Source organism: Budorcas taxicolor, chromosome 8 (genome assembly GCF_023091745.1).
Source record: "Budorcas taxicolor isolate Tak-1 chromosome 8, Takin1.1, whole genome shotgun sequence".
Lineage (NCBI taxonomy): Eukaryota > Metazoa > Chordata > Mammalia > Artiodactyla > Bovidae > Budorcas > Budorcas taxicolor.
The window spans coordinates 109,750,724-109,770,489 of NC_068917.1; the positions used below are offsets into that span (position 1 = coordinate 109,750,724).

Genomic DNA, 19,766 nt, shown 5'->3' on the forward strand with positions numbered 1-19,766 from the left:
GCTGACATTTTGGGCTGGGCGATTCTTAACGGTCAGGATTTGTCCTGTGCACGGCAGGGTGTTTACCACCGTCCCTGACCCCAGGACTAAATACCAGGAGCATTCTCTACTCCTTCTCCAGTCATGACAAACCAATGTCTCCAGACATTGTCAAATGTTTCCAGGAAGGGAAAACCACCCCTAGTTGAGAACCACTGGTTTAGAGAAATGAAGTGACTGGTCCAAGGTCTCAAATCAGTGCGAGCAGAGTAGGTGAGACTCTGACCTGCTTTTCAGAGTCTCTGTGATCCAGTGTATTCTACTGCTGTCTTCCTCCTACCGGGACTTCGTCTTCCTGAATGTTCCCCGCACACTGCTCCCAGCACAGGGCCTTTGCACTTGCTATTCCCTCTGCCTGAGAAGCTCTTTCCTCATGTATTCATAAGGCTTATTTCCATCTACTATAGATTTGTCCTCATCTACTTAGATCTACTATAGATCTCAGTCTGTGTCTACTACAGGTCACCTCGTTGCTGAGACCTTTCCTGCGGGTCCTAATTCCCTTCCTTTTGTTTCTTTCCCACTGTTATCATAATGGTTTTATAATATATATAAGATGGGCATGCTGAGCTGCTTTAGTCATGTCTGACTCTTTGCAACCCCACGGACTATAGCCTGCCAGGCTCCTCTGTCCATGGGATTCTCCAGGCAAGAATACTGGAGTGGGTTACCCTTTCGTCCTCCAGGGGATCTTCCTGACCCAGGGATCAAACCTCTGTCTCTTAAGTCTCCTAAAGGCAACTTCTTTTCCACTAGCACCATGTGGGAAGCCCATATAGTATACAAGATTGTATATAATTTTATTCGTATAAAATAGACATTTATAAAATAGTTATATTTTTAATTATGTATCTTATATATTTTCTCCTTTGTTTATTTATGGTCTTTCCATACTCAATAGAAAGCTCAATAAAATAGATTTGCACATATTTTACTCACTGCTTTATCCTCACCCTAATTAGTGTCTGATGGGCCTCCCCGGTGGCTCAGGAGTAAAGAATCTGCCTGCCAATGCTAGAGAGGCGGGTTTGATTCCCGGGTTGGGGAGATCTCTTGGAGAAGGAAATGGAAATCCAGTTCAGTATTCTTGCCTGGGAAATTCCATGGATAAACGGGCCTGGCAGACTACAATCCATGGGATCACAAAGAGCTGAACATGACTGAGCAACTAGACAACAACAATTAGTGCCTGATATGCAGTAGGCACTTAATTAAAGCTTGTTGAATTAATGAATTAAAATGTAGATGGAAAAATGTTTCCTTATTTAACACATGTTTCCTGAGACTTCCTGACACAGGGGTGTTGTGTTAAACATATATCAGGAACTTTAAAACATTCAGACCGTTTTACTCAGTAATTCTACTCCTGGGAATATACCCTGAGGAAATAAACCAGAATGGTGAAAAACAAATTTAAGTACAAAATGTTTGTTGCTGACGAAAACAAAATGGCAAGGGAGAAAAAAAAAAGCAACTGAGATGTTCATCAATAAATCAGCTATGAGATAGTTTTACAGCAGAATGATAAACATACTGAAATATTTATGATATTTAATAAAAGTATAAGATAGCAAATTATATAGGTTTTTGCTTTCAATATGTAAAAGAAGAGAAAATGAAAAAAGGAAAGAGTAAAATGTTACTGTGGCAATTTGATGAGGTATTCTGAGAAATGATCATTTACACTTTATTTTTTTAAGCTTTCTAAATTTAGCATCTATAACTTTTATAACTAGGAAGTATTAGGACAAATAAGGATCAGTCTTAATTGTGGGTAGACATAGCGATTTATTGCACCCCTGGGTGGACAAAGAAACCGAAGCAGGATGAGTCCCCCTGGGAGACCTGAGGCTGAACAACCTGGACCCTGTGTGATAGTCAGACCTCAAACGGCTGATTTCCAGCCATTTCAAGGGAGGCCAGGACGGGAGGTTCAGAGTCCCTTGACTGCTGGGAAATTGCTCCAGCTCTGATCAATCAGGGAACAGTCTTCAGCCCCTGACATTTATCAAACCTCCTTCACCCTCATCTGTCACTGTGTGGTGGGGCTGCCTCGCCGGGCACAGACTAATCAAGTCAGGATGCCCCAAGGGTCCCTAGAGACAGAGAGGAGGGGGGCTCTGAGGGAGCAGGGAGAGAGGGCGGGCAGGGAGAGGATCACGAGGCAGGAGGGGGAGAGCAAATGTTCAGAGAACACCAGTTTGTTTTGCTATCGTGGCAATTAATGCTGGGAAGTGACATTTTAAGGGGCTCTGGTGACAGCAGTGGTGACATTCCTGTTGGTGATTCCATGACAAATCTCTGTCTATATCTTATTTTAGAGAGTGTGGAGACAGCTCAGAGGATGGCTGTCTGGGGATGCTGAGCTCCTGTCTGTTGGAGGCATTGCTGTCTTCTGCTTTGCCAAGCCTAGACAATCAGGCACCAGGGCCAAGGTCCCGGAGGGCAGGGCTTAGAAATCAAAGTCATAAAACTTTGTTGCAGAGTCAGGGTCTCATCTTCCAGAGCCTCGTTAACTCCGCTATGTGGTATGATGAATTGGAGCAAAAATGAGTTTTCTAACATTCTACAAGTGATCAGCTGCAGTTCAAAGAAAAAGAAAAGAAAAAACAGTTTAAATTCTGGATACTTTCTAGGCTTACTAGTTTGAAGGAACCTATATTTTCAAACATATCTTAGCTCTCTTTGTTCAAATGTTACAGCCTGAGAATTAGAAGGGATTGCTTAAATTGTGTCTAAATCTCCAATACTGCTACACCAGCCTTAACAAATGGCTACTCAATCCTCTGTGAATACTTCCAAAGACTAGGAGTTTATGACCTTTAAAATTAAGAAGGGGAGGCAATGTGGATGTAACAAGTTGCTTGCCAAATGATATTCAGGATATTTCAGGGATAAGTACAGTGTGGCAAAATGCAGACAGTCCTGAACCTGAACTCAAGAGATGTAGGCTTCAGTAGAGCTTCGCCCCCACACTGGCTCTGTACTGTGGGGTGTGAGTGATTTCATTTCTCTGAGCCGAGTAAGGTTCCTTTCTTCTCTCTCAAAAAGGTTCAGTGACAACCCAGGGTTTATCATATACTGTTTATGAAGCCATTCTATAAATGTTCAAAGACTATATAAAATAAAGCGGCTATTACTGTTTTATATCCCTCTAAACTGTGACCTTCTAGGAAAGAACTATTTCCCATTTTGCTCTGTATCTTCTGCATTAAATATGGTGCCTTGCACATAGTAGGTGCTCAAGATGCTCAGTTAAGATCTGTTAAATACATGAATGAGTGAGTGCGTGAATGCCTGAGTAGCAAGGGGGAGGTGTACCCAAAGAGAAGATGCAGGAACTATACTGTCAGCTGTCTGCAAGTGGCTGATAAAGGTGCCCAGGAGCTAGAAGGCACACCAAACAGGCCCTGGAACAGTTTCCCCTGCAGATTTCAAATAGCGCTTTCAACAAGGAGAGGGGAGAGGCAGTTGGGTAAAAATCTTCAGGGTAGTCTGGAGGAAGAAAGTCATATTCAAAGCTTTCTTCTTCGTGTGCAGCAAGCTGGAATCCCAGTGTACAGCCCAGTTTGAAACGATGCTGCCTATCTTGCTTTCCACTGATCCCTGGTAGCCCGGGAAGCACCCTGAAGGTGAGGTCAAAATAAGACCCACTGTTAGGAAGGACTTTCCCCAAGCTCTTTGCGAAGTTCTTTCTGGGCTCTGGGACAGCTGGGAAGAGGAAGGTGTTGAGCTGAGGCTTAAAGCATAGGTAGTGTTTCCCAGGCGGGGAGCAGAGGGAGGCAGGGGGTAGAAGCGAAAATAAACAAGGAAAGAAGATAAAAGAGACACAAAAGTTCCTTTGGGAGGGCAGGTGGTGAAGTTTCAAGAGATGATGGTGCAGGGGGGTTGGTGAAGACACCACTGGGCTGGCCACAAGGACAGAGGGGCAAGGCACAAAGCTGTAGCGCACCACTGCCTGTCTCGGGCGCCATTCCTAGTTCCTCCACCAACCGCTTACCTGGAATCTAATGACAGTCATGCTTCACCTCTTGAGGCAAGAAACACCTCCGGGAAGCTGTCACAGACCCAGCAATTAGGGATCGACCTCCTTGTGGATACCCCAGCACAACGCAGCCCCTGAGGCTGAAAGGACTTTGAACTTCAGGCGATAATTCCCTCATAAACTGTGAAATCAATTCAGGGGTTCAGATCAAGATCAAAGAGATGACAAAGAAGAACAGAAAATGATCAGAGCACGCCACATGTAATATGGGAAGGATTCTTTTGCCGAACTTATTGTAGACACACGTATACACTCATTCACAAGAACATGTGTCTCCGAAGAAGACATGCTGATGGCCACCAGGCACAGGAAAAGGTGCCCAATATCACTGTCAGAGAAAGGCAAATCCAAACTGCAATGAGGTGTCACCTCACTTCGGTCAGAATGGTCATCATCAGAAAAGTCTACAAATAATAAATGCTGGAGAGGATGTGGAGAAAAGGGAACCCTCCTACACTGTTAGTTAGAACATAAATCAGTATAGCCACTATGGAAAACAGTATGGAGGTTCCTTAAAAAAAAAAACTAAAAAACTAAAAATAGACTCCTGTGATTCATCAATACTACTCCTGGGTATATATCCAGAAAAGATGAAAACTCTAATTGAAAGAGATATACACACACCCCAGTGTTCACAGCACTGTTTACAATAGGCAAGTCACGGAAGCCACCCAAGCGTCCATCAACAGATGGATGCATAAAGAGGATGTGGGAAATGTATACACAATAGAATATTACTCAGCCATGAAAGAATGAAACAATGCCATTTGCAGCAATATGGAGAGACCTAGAAACTGTCATACTAAGTCAAAATCAGACAAAGACAAATATCATATGATGTCACAAATATCATGGGATAAGTGTCTATGTGGAATCTAAAATATAATACAAATGAACGTATTCACAAAATGCACAGACACAGAAAACCAACTTCCGGTTAACAAAGGGGAAGGCTTGGGAGGAGAGATAAATTAGGAGTTTGGGATTAACAGATACACACTACTATACATAAAATAAACAAGGACCTACTGTACAGCACAGGGAAGTATATGCAATATCTTGTAATAACATATAATGAAAAAGAATGTGGAAAAGCAGAAACATGCATGCATGTGTGTAACTGAATCACTCTGCCCTATATCTGAAACACTGTAAATCAACTATGGTTTTAAAAAAGCATATGTGTGTGGTCACAGTGCAAAATATATTTCTCATTGTGGCCAACACTTAATGAACACAACAGTAAGAGACAGCTTGCTTGCATTCTAAGCCCATGTTTTCTCTCTTCTGATCAAATAAGCTGACAGGATTACATTGTGCTATCTTCAGAACATGCTTGGGTTTGGGACATGCTTGAGAAGTCCTTGGGAACATGCTTGGGAATTAGACAAAGCTGAGTTCAAATGACAATTTCTTACCTTTTGGCTCTATAACTTTGAGATTACCTCTAAAGTTTGATATGAATAATTTCTTTCTTACGAGATGCATGGGAAGATTCAGTAAATCACTGATTTGAAAATACTAAACACAGTATGTATGGCTCAAAAAAAGGATAAAGGATCCATGCAAAGTTTAGCAGCCTATGGAAAGACACTACTCTAACCATCTGCCTCTTCATTCATATATCTATTTTCCATCTATTGACTCAACACAAGTTTCAACATCTATTATGCAGTCATGAAATTAAAAGATGCTTGCCCCTTGAAAGGAAAGCTATGACAAACCTAGACAAAGCATATTAAAAAGCAGAGACATCATTTTTTCCAACAAAGACCATATAGTCAAAGAGATGGTTTTTCCAGGAGTCAGATACAGATATGAGAGTTGGACCATAAAGAAGGCTGAGTGCCAAAGAATTGATGCTTCCTAATTGTAGTACTGGAGAAGACTCTTGAGAGTCCCTTGGACTGCAAGGAGAGCAAACCAGTCAATCCTAAAGGAAATCAACCCTGAATATTCACTGGAAGGACTGATACTGAAGCTGAAGCTCCAGTACTTTGGCCACCTGATGCAAAGAGCTGACTCAATGGAAAAGACCCTGATACTGGGAGAGACTGAAGGCAGGAAGAGAGGGGCAACAGAGGATAAGATGGTTGGATGACATCACCGACTCCATGAACCTAAGTCTGAGATGTGGTGAAGAACAGGGAAGCCTGGTGCGCTGCAGCTCACAGGGTGGAATAGAGTCGCGCACGACTTAGCGACAACAACAAAAAATGTGCCAGTCATTCTGTTCGCTCAGTCGTGCCCGACTCTGCGACGCCATGGACTGTAGCCCACCAGGATCCTCAGTCCATGCGATTTTCCAGGCAAGAATACTGGAGTGGGTTGCCATTTCCTTCTCCATCTGTTAGGCACAGAACAGCGCAAATAGGTCTGGACCACAGTCTCACAGAATCCTGAGTCTAATCAGAGAAGCAAAATATTTAATAAATTAATCCAAATAATTTTTTGTAATGTACCATTACAGAAAACAAAAGAAAAGAACTCGTAGGGAAAAGAGCTTTGTCTGAAGAAGCAGGATTTAAGCGGAGACCAGAATGATGAGAAAGAATCACCCATGACAGATTAGGGGAGGAAAGGGAGGAATTTTTTTTTTTGCAGACAAGGACAATAACAGCATATGCAAATGGTCTGCGGTGGGAGAAACTTAGCAAGTTTGCAGAACAGAGAGGAGGCCATGGTGGCTGAGCACAGAGGGTGGGGATCAAGAGCAGTGAGAACTCTGCAAAACTTTAAGCATGAAACTGCTATGGCCAGAAGGATCATAACAGAGTGAATACTGTGTATGGAAGTAGAGGACAGGCATACAAGCAGGAAGGTATGTGAGGATGAGGTGTTTTGAAGACATCAGGAAGATGGATATGGCCTCAAGAGGGGATGGATGAGCAGAGGTGAAGATGAGGAACCTGGAAACAGACTACCATCTCCGAGTTAAGAAATCTGAACACCCAGGTAAGGCATCGAATAAGGTGTTGACTAGCAAAGAGCTCTGAAATTTTAGAAAGCACCACCCGAGAGTGACATTTACAAGGCATTCACAGGGGATGTCAGAAGAGTTAATAAACAGCTCCTCAGTTCCCTGTCACCCTAGAGTGCTTTACTAACACCAAACATGAGTTCCCTACACCCTGGGGGACCATTCAAAACATTCCAAAAAACTGTGATCTCCCTGCTGCAACATCCCTTCTGCTGATTTAGAAGCTCAGAATCACTGTGCAGCAGCGTCCTGCCTTGGAGAACAGATGCTAGTTGCCTATTTTCCTCCCGAATCTGAGAGTGAAGCTAGCTCATGGGCTCTAGGCTCCAGCTACATCCCTGGGACAGCAGGAGCTCGGCACCTTCCCAAGGATCACATAATCAGTGTGAGGTCCTGTGTTCACATTGCAGCTTGGCCCCTTAGCATGATAGCTCACGTGCCAGAGTTTGTACCTGGCTCAGCCAAGTTCCCCTGCGTGACTCTGGACATTTCGTTTAACGTTTCTCAGCTTCAGGCTCCTGCTCTGTAAGGCAGGGCAGTATCACTGCATAACTCTTTGGGCTGTTGCGACGTGTAAATGACATAATTCCTAGAAAGTTCCCAGACAGTGGTTATCCCAAGTGGAGGTTAGCTGTCATCTGCAGCAGCAGCAGCAGTGGCACTGGCTTCCTATTCACCTCTTCCATCTATCTTCCCCTCGGGGTTTATTACAAATAGCTCAGTGAGATAACGTATAAGATAGCAGCTAGACTCCTAATGGGACTCAAGAAAGTCCCGCCTACTCCATTCTCTCAGCAAGGGTCCCATTTACCCTGAAACATTCTGATCTGTAATTCGGAGCAACAGTAAGTTTTAGCCTACTGGTCCATGTCAGAGAGACTGTGACCCCTCCCCATGTATCAAATGTGGACCACTGCTTGTATTTGATGCCATTTCTTTTTTTTCTTTTCCTACCTTAGGTCCTGAACTGAAGTGGGACAGCACAGCCAAGCCTTTATCTGGCATCGCTTCACCTAAGAATCATTGCTTGGGTAACCATGAAGACTGACTTCTGACAAAGAAAGTCAGAAAAGAAAATCAAAAGCGAAAATTGCATATTTAAAATGAAGGCAACTATTTTACACACACACACACACACACACACACACACACACACACACACACACACACAGCCCAGAAAGGTCCATGAATAGTATACGAATTGTCAAGGTGATGGGGCAGTGGGTGGTTTGTCCAGATTTGTATAGAAGATGTACAGGCCCCCTTGAGAGTACAAAACAAATTCTACAGTGAATACTTGCGGTGGTACTTCCCCAAATTGTAAATGTGTAATCTGTAATTATAAGTGTGCAATGTGTACCCTTTAATACAGAGATTCTGCTTTTAGGCATCTGTTTTATAGAAATAGCCTTAAATTTTGCAAAAATATGTCTGTGTGTGTGTGTGTGTGTGTGTCTGTGTGTGTGTGTGTGTGTGTGTCTGTGTGTGTGTGTGTGTACAAGGATGTATACTTACTCACTGTGAGTGCAGCAAACTGAGACAATGGTCAGCAAAAATGAAAAGTACAGCAGATGCTGGTGTGATTGGTGTGTTCCAATCCTGGAATCTTACAGAGCTTTCCCAAAGAAGAGAGGTGTGCAGGGTTGGCACGGAAAGATGCTTTTCATACATTGTTTGGTAAACTATGAAATTGCTGCAAAATGATATACATGGCTGAGATAGCCCTATTGCTGTATATCTGGGTGCAAAATGCATATATCTTATCTAGACCATATACATAAAACACATACATTCCATATGTAGGTACGCTGGAAAATATGCTAGAAGATTATAACCAAACTATTTTCAAAGATTAGCCTTTGGGTCCCATTAGTGGCATGGGGTAGCAAGACAATGGAAGGGTTTTTAGTTCTTGTTTTATGCAACTCAGACCCCTTCCTTCCTCCCTCACTGTCTTCTTTCTTTCCTCCCTCCCTTTCCTTCTCACTCCTTCCCTCCCAGGGCATGGCAGAGTCCAGGTAAGAGGCCCAACCTCTTGGCCAGAGAGCACCCCTGCTGTCGATAGCAGTCATGCTCAGAATGGCCCACGTGGCATCATGCTGACAGCCCATTTCACAGCCCCTCACATCTTTCTATTACAAATAGTATGCATTTCTTTCCCGATAATAAAGCAAAATTAAGAAAACCCAATATCCATTCAGCCATCCCCTACCCTGTCCCTTGATAAAGTGATAAATCTGTTATTTTAATTTCCTTGAGCTTCCATGCATAATATTCAGGAAAGGGAAACATAAATTTAAGCACGGATAAGGAGAATTGGAATTAAAATGCATCAAGTTTCTGTTATGGACCCAACGCAATGCTGAGTAGTCACATATTGACATGATTAAATTCCCAGCAACTGGCTAAGGTGATATCAAGGGTGATGCTTGCAATACCTAAAAATGTCTAAAGTACAGGAATTAACCAGCAAGATGAGCTGCCAGCCATAATCCGGGAGAAGCAGTCTAAAGTCGACCTCTTCCTGGATGGCACAGACCTCAGGAGGGTCCTTGGGAGGGGGTGTGATGGCCAGGCAGCAGAAGGGCATGGGGGTGGGGCATTCAGGGCAGCAAGCTTCTTAATGATTGGCATAGAAGAATTTCAGGGCTTAACAAAGGGTATGTCCACATGGGTATGTATTGGTTGAATGTCAGCCCGCTCAGTATAGTGCTCTTGGGGTATCGGAATCCAGGCTTTGTCTCTTGATAAAGAAAGTTTCTCCCTCTGCCTCTAGGTTATCCCCATATTACCTGAAGGTCCAAGCTGCAAGTAACAGGGGGTGCTCAAGTATGATGAAGTAGTTTGAATCTACAGACAAATTTTATGTGTGAGAGGTGTAGGTGGGGCTAGCCCTTGGCAATATAATTTCATCCCCTCTGGGGATGACTTTTATAGGACTTGCCCAGCTCCTGATACCTGTCTGCTCTGGACAAAATACACAGTTGTTCCGTCCCTGGGATTCTCCAGGCAAGAACACTGGAGTGGGCTGCCATTTACTTCTCCAATGCATGAAAGTGAGAAGTGAAAGTGAAGTCGCTCAGTCGTGTCAGACTCTGTGCGACCCCATTGACTGCAGCTTACCAGGCTCCTCCGTCCATGGGATTTTTCCAGGCAAGAGTACTGGAGTGGGGTGCCATTGCCTTCTCCTAGGTCCCCCCATAAAGAAAGAATCTAATGAGTCTCTCCAAGGACCACCCAAGGCAAGAGGAAGCATATTCAGCCTGAGCTGCTGCTGCTGTGTTCCACAATTTGCCAACAGAGCTGTCCAGGCAAGGAGGTCCCAGGCGCTCAGAGGCCACAGCACGGCAACCACAGCCCCTAGCCACCACCTTCCCATGGAAAGGGTGACCAGTATCCTGCCTGGATCCAGGAAAAATGCGTCTCCTACTTTCCTCTTGCCCATGCGTCTTCCTTCCCCACCCTTATCAGATCTAAGGGCAGCTGGGTAGAGTATTAAATGAAGTGCTTGGTTTTATTGCAGACTGTACTTCGTTTTAAAGCAAAGTCAGAGGAATAATGTGGTCAGATGAAAATGGGTGAGATGAGGCCTGAGTTTGCAGGTGGCGAAGAGGTTCGCCAGGACCACACAGCCAGTGTAGACAAGAGCAGGGCCCAAGCCCACCTGCTCACCCCCACCCTGCCAGGCCGCCTTGCAAGGACTGGGTCTAATTTCTCACACATTCGCCACTCGTTCTCTTTAGATTTCTCTTGTGTGCGTCTCATCTGAAGTTGATTTCAGAAAATAAGCGTCTGGTTTTGTTATCATTTAGATAGAGTTCTGCTTGAAAGAAAGCACAAGGGACGAAGTTGTCTTTAAGACGTGTTGCAGTGCAAAGCTGAGAGTGTGCAGACTCTACAGGACCCGATGAGGAGAGGAGATCAGAGCACCTCCCCTCTCTCAAGAGTGCGTCTCCTGTATCCTCTGGATCCAGCATGATTCAGTCCCCTGTGCGGGAATCAGGAACCCGTGCTTTGAGCACATGAATAACAGACATGCCCAACAACTGAAAGGGCAAGCCTGGGGATTCTCTTTAAGGAACACAAGACCTGGAAGGCCCGAACCCGCCAGTGAAATGGGCTGTCAGCATGATGCCACGTGGGCCATTCTGAGCATGACTGCTATCGACAGCAGGGGTGCTCTCTGGCCAAGAGGTTGGGCCTCTTACCTGGACTCTGCCATGCCCTGGGAGAGACCCAGGACGGGTCAGGCTTCAGCTTGCATTTCCCAGGAGGCTTACTGGAATTTCTTTTTAAAAAAATTTTACTCTGTTTTGCTTCCCCCCTACCACAACACAAATCAGCCATAATTATACATATGTTCCCTTCCTTTTGAGCCTGACTGTCCCCCCATCCCACCCCTCTAGTTCATCACAGAGCTCCAGACTGGGCTCCCTGTGTTACACAGCAACTGCTCACCAGCTAGTCGCTTTACACAAGACATATATAGAGAGAGAGGATGAAGATGAGATGGTTGGATGAGAAGACAGATGAGATAGTTGGACGGCATCACTGACTTGATGGACATGAGTTTGAGCAAGCTCCAGGAGTTGGTGATGGACAGGGAAGCCTGGCATGCTGTAGTCCATGGGGTCGCAAAGAGCCAGACACAACTGTGACTGAACTGATTTGTTGATGCTATTTTCTCCATTTGTCCCCCACCTCCTTCCTCCTCAGTGTCCAAAAGCCCATTCTCTACCTCTGTGCCTCCATTCCTTCCCTGCAAATAGGTTCGTCAATAGATTCCATATGTATGCTTTAGTATACTGTATTTGCTTTCCTCTTTCTGACTTACTCCGCTTTGTATAAGAGATTCTAGGTTCACCCCCAACCAGGGGCTGCTCTCTGCTGGGTTCTGGTCATCACTACTGATGGCCTCGGTCAACATTTTGGTTTCTAGAGTCCCCAGATTTGAGGACAGTGAGATAGTTCGAGGCCTGGAACTGAGAACTTGGGGCTCTAGCCAACGCTTGGATTTATTCAACTGACCGAATCATTCAGCCAACAGACATTTTCAGAGCACCTATTAGGCATTAGTTACTGCGCTGGACACTAACGAAACTGCCCTTGCTTTCAAAAGTCATGGGGCTGGGGTGCACACCATGATGGCGAGAGTTAATGATACTTTATTGTATATCTGAAAGTTGCAAAGAGAGTCAAATTCTCATCACAAGAAAAATGTTGTCACGCTGTGAGGCCATGGATATTAACTAGGCATTGTGGTGATCATTTCTCAACACAGACAAATACTGAATCATTGTATACCTGGAGCTAATGCAAGATTGCATGTCAATTATACCTCAATAAAAAAAAGAAATAATTTTTTTTAAAAAGTCTCCACATCTAGAGTAGGAGACAGAAAGAGAAACTGATTATTATTGAACAGTGGTAAGTGATAAGCTCAAAGTATTCACAGCCTGCTCCAGGAACTGAAGAAGGCTCTAGACCTCTCCTCTTGGCCAGGCTGGGGAAGACTGTAGTGTGAAAAACAAATCCCACTCTAGGGAAACTTCTTTGAGGTTTGCAATGCATTTATTATTTGAGCCCCACAGCAAAACTATGACGGGCAGAAGTTAGTCACTCAGTGGTGTCCAACTCTTTGCAATCCCATGGATTGTAGCCCACCGGTCTCCTCTATCCATGGACTTCTCCAGGCAAGAATACTGGAGTGGGTAGCCATTCCCTTCTCCAGGGATCCTCCTGACCCAGGGATCCTCCTGACCCAGGGATTGAACCCCAGTCTCCTGCATTACAGGCAGATTGTTTACCATCTGAGCCACCAGGGAAGCCCATGAGATGGGCAAACTGGTTGCTAATTCACCCATTTTCCATATAAATACAGTAGGGCTTAATAAACTAGGCTGCAAAAGTCCACATCTAGGAAAACAGGATGATGTCTGTCATATCCAAGTGACTTTCTACTTTAGACAAGAGAAGCAGGATGCTATGACCTGATAGCATGGCTCCTGAATAACCTCACTCTCTAGGGCCATCTTTCTCGTCTCACATTCGCTGGACATTCTCTACACGAGAGGCACTGCGCCAGGCAGCAGTGTGAAGAATGAAACCAATGCAGAATGCTCTTGCTCGAAGATGAAAAGTCACACGAAAAATGAGAAACGATGTTTGAGAAAGTGAAGAATTGAGGAGACTGTCAGTAAGCTAACAGTTCAAAGACAGAAGAGATCACGGCAGAGAAGGGAAATGATGTGGATGTTCCAGGACACTGAGCAAACAATGGTGGCTGGCACTCGGAGGGAGACAGGCCGGGAACAGGGAGCTGGATTAGGCAGTCTTAGGAACCCAGCGAAGACCAAGGGCCTGAGGTCTACAGATAACGGCTCTCAGGGATTCAACATGTACCATATCCTAGGCCTTGTGTTAGGTATTGGTATACATTGATTTTTATATTTAATCCTTCCAAAAATCCTTCAATGAGGAGTCTGAGACTTGGAAGACTGAATTCCCACTTTTCTGGGTCATTCAGCAAACAAAGGGGACAAGATTTGAACTCAGGTCCAAACAACTCTTACTCACTGTACCACCCTCTTCCCTCCCTAGGTTTCTAAGCTTGACAAAAATGCCTCCTTTTTAAGAAATTACTGAAGTTCCTATTTTTCACTGAGGATCATGGAAAGATGGATCTGAGAGGAGGGACCTTAAGTGCAGGAGGAAAGAAGGTGAAGTTCACAGCTCAGGACTGGTCCGAGCAGTGATGATGATTTCTCCTGGCTTACAAACAGGAGTAGTCCTAACACTAGGGCCTCTGGGCCAAACCTTGAACACATCACCATCACCAGGGTCATAAAGACAATATAAGGGGAAAAACAGGCAGAACAGTGATTCTATAGCATTTACCTAAAGGAAAAATAGCCAAATCTCATCTATAAACAAACTGGAGGCATAGACACTGAAAAAAAGACAGATATCAGCACATCCTGTACCCAGGTCCAAATAATCAATTGTCCTCCAACAGAACAATGAGAATGGGTCTTTGCAATAGCATATATGAAAAAGAGTGAGAGGTTTTAGTCATCAAAAAGTCGATCACAAGTCAGCAACAGCTGCCAAAAAAAAAAAAACAGATGTGACTCAAGCTGCAGGAACAGAAGCATAACACCAGGCAAAAAGGAGGTGAAAATTGCATTGTGCTCAGCGCAGGAGCATTCCCACCTTGAGGAAGAGAGTGTCACTTCTGGTGTTATACGCCAAGACATGAAAAATTAGAATCTCCATCTAGAGCACAGTGACCAGAATGGTGAAATGTCTGAAAATATGTCACACCAGAGTGGCAGAGAAACTGGGATTATTACCAGGTGCCTTTTTTCTCCCTGTTGTCATATTTCCCAAGAGCTGTCTTGGGGAAGGAAATTTCAGATTCAGTTTCTGATATGGAGAGCCAGAGAAGCAGACTGCAACTCAGTCTAAGGAAAAACCTTCCAACAGTAGGATCTGCAAGTGAGATGAGCCCCCACCTGAGTAGTGAGAAGGCCAGCCAGGGAGGCAATCAAGAAACACTGAGAGATGCTGGACTACATAACTTCTGATGCTCCTAAAAACTCTAATTCCAAGAATACTGGCAGTCTTTATTTTTTTTTCCCCCCTCACCACCACCAAAGAATCAAGAAGTGAGGAACTCTGAAAACCCAACAGAAGTTGGCCATAAATCAAAAATGGCTTATTCCAGAAAACACTTCCTGCATTCTCCTACCATCCAGCTCCTGCGCCTCTCCCCAGCTCCCCCGGGAAGGTGGTATGTAACAGGAAGACTCACCTTTCTTCTCGAAGTCACCCTTCTCTTCCCCTGGTCGGCCCAGGCTGTCCAGGCTGTGGGTCGCCTGGCTGCCGAACTCGTCCTCGCGGGAGACGTGGTTGGCCCGCCGGGGCAGGTCGTCCTCCTCTTCGTAGTCGTAGTCATCCAGGATGGGCGTCTCGCGGATGGGCACGCCGATGACGGAGTTATGCGCCTGCAGCCGGGAGGAGCGGAAGCTTTCCCGGGCCGGCGGGCCCAGCAGCACGGACGGGATGTAGTGGATCTCGTGGGTGGCTTCGGTGCTGGCGCTCTTCTGGGGGATGCGGCGCCGCTTCTGCCAGCGCCGCTGGGCGTACAGCGCCACCGTGAACACCAGCAGCAGCAACAGCAGGGCAATGAGGCCACCCTGGAGCGGGAGGGAAGAAGGACACGCAAGTGGACCGCTGTTCTTTGGGCTGGAGTGCCAGGGAGGGGTCACCGTCCACCACACGCAGCCCACGGTCCCTGGGTTTGGCTCTCGGAGCCTGCGGAGCGACACCGTTTCCAAACCTGGCTTTGTCACCAAGAAGCTGTGTGACCTTGGAGAAACTGCTTCACCTCTCTGAGCCTTGCTTTTCACTGGTATAATGGTCAGCAAGAACCCCTGCCCTTCCTTCTTCAGGAAGTCCCCACAAGGAACAAATGAGCTGGGTGATGGGCATGTCAGAGAGACGCACGCCACTAAATACTAGGGTGGTAGCTTTACATCTAGAGTCCCGACTCTGCCTCTCACCAGCTGAGTGACCCCAGGACATTTGAGCACACCCTCTCAGCCTTGCTTCCTCGTCTCTAGAAAGAATCCACGGAGGGCTCAAGGGACAGCAGTCTTTCTTCCATCCTGCTGGGAATACACAAGTCAAACAATTTCTGTATCATCTATACTTTTATTATCAGAAACACTGGCCTTTTTAATATTGATTCCCCACAGGGGGCCTGGGACAAAGTAGGCGCTTCATAAATATTTGCTGAATGAATGAATGAACACATGCGCTCTTCTAGGGCTCCTTTCATCGGGAGTTTAAGGCACACTGCAGTTTATTTTTCTCTAATACATCCAACTGGTAAATATTTGGTTGAGTCTGCATACCATACATTAAATTGAAATAGGTAAAGTGTTTATGAATAGATCTTACATGATTCATGAGACTCATGAAATACTCTGCTCCGTGAGCTCCTCCAGGGCAGGGGTGTTTCTAAAGCCCATCCGTGTTCCCCACAGCACCTGTCAAAAGCCGAGGTGGAAGATCTGTATTCTCCTCTGTCTTTCCCTCTGCCAGAAGCATCTCCATTGAGCAGGGCTAGCCCCTCGGATAGCTGCTTCTCTTCTGTATACACTGTGCTTTCTGCCTGGGAGATTCCAGGCCACTATGTGGAGTCCCTGCTGTGTAACCCCAAGAGTTGGGGAGGACCATGCCTGTGGTTAGGAGGAGAGGGGTGAAGAAATCAAGAGACTCTGAAGCTCAGATGCTGAGTAGCAGAGCAAGCTCTGAGCCTCAGTGTGTGGGTGTGTGTGTGTGTGTTTGGCTTTTTAGCTTTAAAACCCGTGTTCTTTTGACCATACCCATTGGCTGATTGTTCTGCCTTGACTCATTAAAGGCAAGGGCAATTTCTGAAAACCACTTGTATAACATCTAGCAAAGATGACAGATGTTAACTAACCCTGAACAGATTATCTTGGAGATGACTGCTGTTAAGGATACCTGTTTAGGCTAAGAAGAACATCATTTACTAAAATGATTCAGCCGTCCTATTGACTAAAAATGATGATTCTTTTTTTCAAGTCCTTCAGTTCTCTAAGCTAGAATTCATCACCTCCATGGGGAGTGGGTGGCGAGTGGGCTCGGAGGTGGCCAGGGCTACAGGCATGGGCTGATAGCCCTGTTTTGACTCTGGCAGTGAGTTACTCTGGGATCCCCAGGAAGGTTTCCCTGGATGTCAGAACTAAGAAGTAAATATACAAACCAAACAAAGCTATAAGTATATGTATTTATGTGTGTGGGTGGGTGCAATCTGTCAAGTGTACATAAAATGTGTGTGTGGCACCACTGGAGCCCTAGAAAAATAAGAACACACCCCCTTTTTCCTCCGCAGAACATATAATAGAGATTGCTCTAGGTCTAGGAGTCATGTGTGACGTGGTATTGTCAGTTTTTTTGCATCAGAGATAAGAAAGGCAAGAGACAGAAGGTGGAGTGTGGAGGGAAGAGATGATAAGAAAGATGAGTGAAGAGAAAAAGGAGGCAAGAAGAACCCTATCACTTCATACAAAAAAACAGAAGACCTGCCCCTTACTATTTTTAATGTTATTTTATTTAATCTTCAAGACAATCCTCTGTGATAAGGGATTATAAATTCCGTTCCATAAATGAAATGAGGAAAAGGTGGTTCAGAGAGGTTATATAATTGCTTAAAGTCACACAGGCTTTGATCCTAGGTCCAGCTGGGAATAAAGGGCCAAAATGTGGTGGACCCAGCTCTTCACTGCATAGCCAGTGGCTACTGCACAGTGATTCTACAGCCCAAAGGGAAGGAAAGGAAAAGTGAGAAAGATGGTAAGGGTGCACAGAGAAAAAGGGAACCCCAGGAAGGGGAGGGAAAATGCGGTTTGCAAATCCAGGATTCAGTGGGCACGTTTCAAGGCAGCCTCTGCAGTGAAAACTTTGATTTTGCCTGATTCATCCCTTCTCATCTTCGGATGTTTCGTTCTCTGTAACCCTCCCTGCAGACCTTCCCTGCTCCCAGAGCCCTTCATCCCCACTCTGCCCACTCCAGTTATGGGTGTGTGGCCCTTTTCTCAGACCCAGAACCAAAACTGACCCGGGAAAGATGAGGCTTAACTAACCTGTCCACAGGCAATTACTGTATCACATTATATTGGCTTTCTTCCCCCATCAAATCCCAACAACCCTCCCAGGTCACCCATGCAGTGCTGGATCGGCTCATAGAGCACCTCGGGGAACTCTTGTATCGTGCACAGAGGCCAAGAGCTGACCTCAGAGTGACACAGCATTAGCCCAGGTTCTCCTACTTAGAGGCTGCGTGACCTTCACTAGGTCACTACCTTTCAGAGCCTTGGTTTCCTCATGGGTTATATGAAGGCAGTATTCAGTAGCACCTCAATGGATCATTGTGAGGCTGAGATGCCCACAGAGTATTTAGTGTTGTGTGAGGCACATGTAACTGCTCACAGCTACTGCTATTGTCAACAGCATTCAGGAAGTACATATGTAATGCTGAATGAATGAATGATTGACCTTTTGCCCCTGATGTCTTCCCTTGTGACTGGGACAGTAAAGAATTTGCCTGCAAAGTAGGAGACCCAGGTTTGATCCCTAGGTTGGGAAGATCCCCTGAAGAAGAGAATGGCTATCCGCTCCAGTATTCTTGCCTGGAGAATTCCACAGACAGAGGAGCCTGGAAGGCTATATACAGTCCATGGGGCCACAAAGAGTCATACACAACTGAACAAATAACACACGATATTACCTCTGCCCCAGGATGTGCATTCTGCAAAACTTGTCTTGGATTCCCAAACCCTTACCAATGAAAGTGAAAAGTGAAAGTGAAATTACTCAGTCATATCTGACTCTTTGCAACCCCCATGGACTGTAACATACCAGACTCCTCTGTCCATGGGATTTTCCAGGCAAGAGTACTAGAGTGGGTTGCCATTTCCTTCTCCAGGGGATCTTCCCAACCCAGGGATTGAACCCAGGTCTCCTGCACTGCAGGCAGACACCTTATCATCTGAGCCACCAGGGAAGCTGAACACTTTGATATGCTCTCTCATTTACCTTCACACCTGTGCATGTTAGGTATCCCTGTCCTATGTTATGTGAGGAAAGAGGCCCAAAGACAGAAGGCTGTTGACGCAGGTAGCGTGGCTGAACTTCATCATAGATTCACAGTTCTGCTTGGGGTGGGAAGGGCCAGGTGCTCAAGGTGTAATCAGCCTCACTTCTGCTTCCTCAACTTACCTGGGCAACTTCAGACACAGATTTCCCAGCACAGAGAACCCCCAGGAGGAGGCAGCAGAGGGAGACCCCCCACCTCCCTCACTCCACTTTGATGGAAGCTGAGCTTGGGGCCTTTAGCTTCATGATCTGCCGACTCATTTGATGTGACCCCAAGCCAGTGGCTCCAACCCTCTTATTGTGGTACAGGCTCCCTGCCCCTCATTCCCCAGCCTGTCCTGACCTTTGCTCCCACCAGCTAAGCTCTCAGCTAATCTAATGGCCATATGGCTTCCATTATAGATCAGGATTTCACTGTGAAAACTTGGGCCAAAGAGAATTTCAGGGATCAAGGGCTCACAGTGCCACTGACCCACTGAAACAGACACCCCCCAGGCTGGGCTCCTAAAGGGCTCTGGGGGCCTCATCCAAGACACAGTAGCAGCTCAGATAATGTTTCTTGCACCACTGAGCAGCCCTACCTTCCTTCCTAGACCCTAAAGGAGTGGTGGGTTAGGCTCAGAGCATGCAGGAAAATGTTCTCAATTCAAGTTCACTCGTGTGATCTTGAATTTCCTTGTTCACTCACTGTGTGATCTCGAATTTCCTCAATGCCCTCCAGACCCTCAGTTCACTCATCTGTAAAATGGACTTGGTACTACTTTGAATAGTACAGCACACAGTTAGGGCCAAAGGCTGGGGATCAGAAAGACTGCTCTATAATCGTATGCTATCATCAAAACTGGGCAATCTTGGACAAAGGGCTGAACCTCTCTGAATCACAATTTTCTCATTCACAAATTTGTGTAAAAAGTGTCCTTATCCAGGGAGGTTAGATGTGAGTTCACGGATGTGACGTGTGGCGCTCAGTGCCTACCACATGGAGACCCACGACACTCATTCGTGGCGCCCACAAGG

At 45.6% G+C, this 19,766-nt stretch overlaps 1 protein-coding gene across 1 annotated transcript in view; it reads right to left on the reverse strand.

Annotated features, from left to right (window-relative positions):
- The window catches only part of ASTN2 (astrotactin 2), a 1,033,755-nt gene that overhangs the window by 789,848 nt on the left and 224,141 nt on the right, over positions 1-19,766 (reverse strand). The window contains exon 3 of the mRNA XM_052644759.1: positions 14,878-15,262. Coding sequence (XP_052500719.1) covers positions 14,878-15,262 — 385 coding nt within the window. The remainder of the gene's footprint in view (positions 1-14,877; positions 15,263-19,766) is intronic.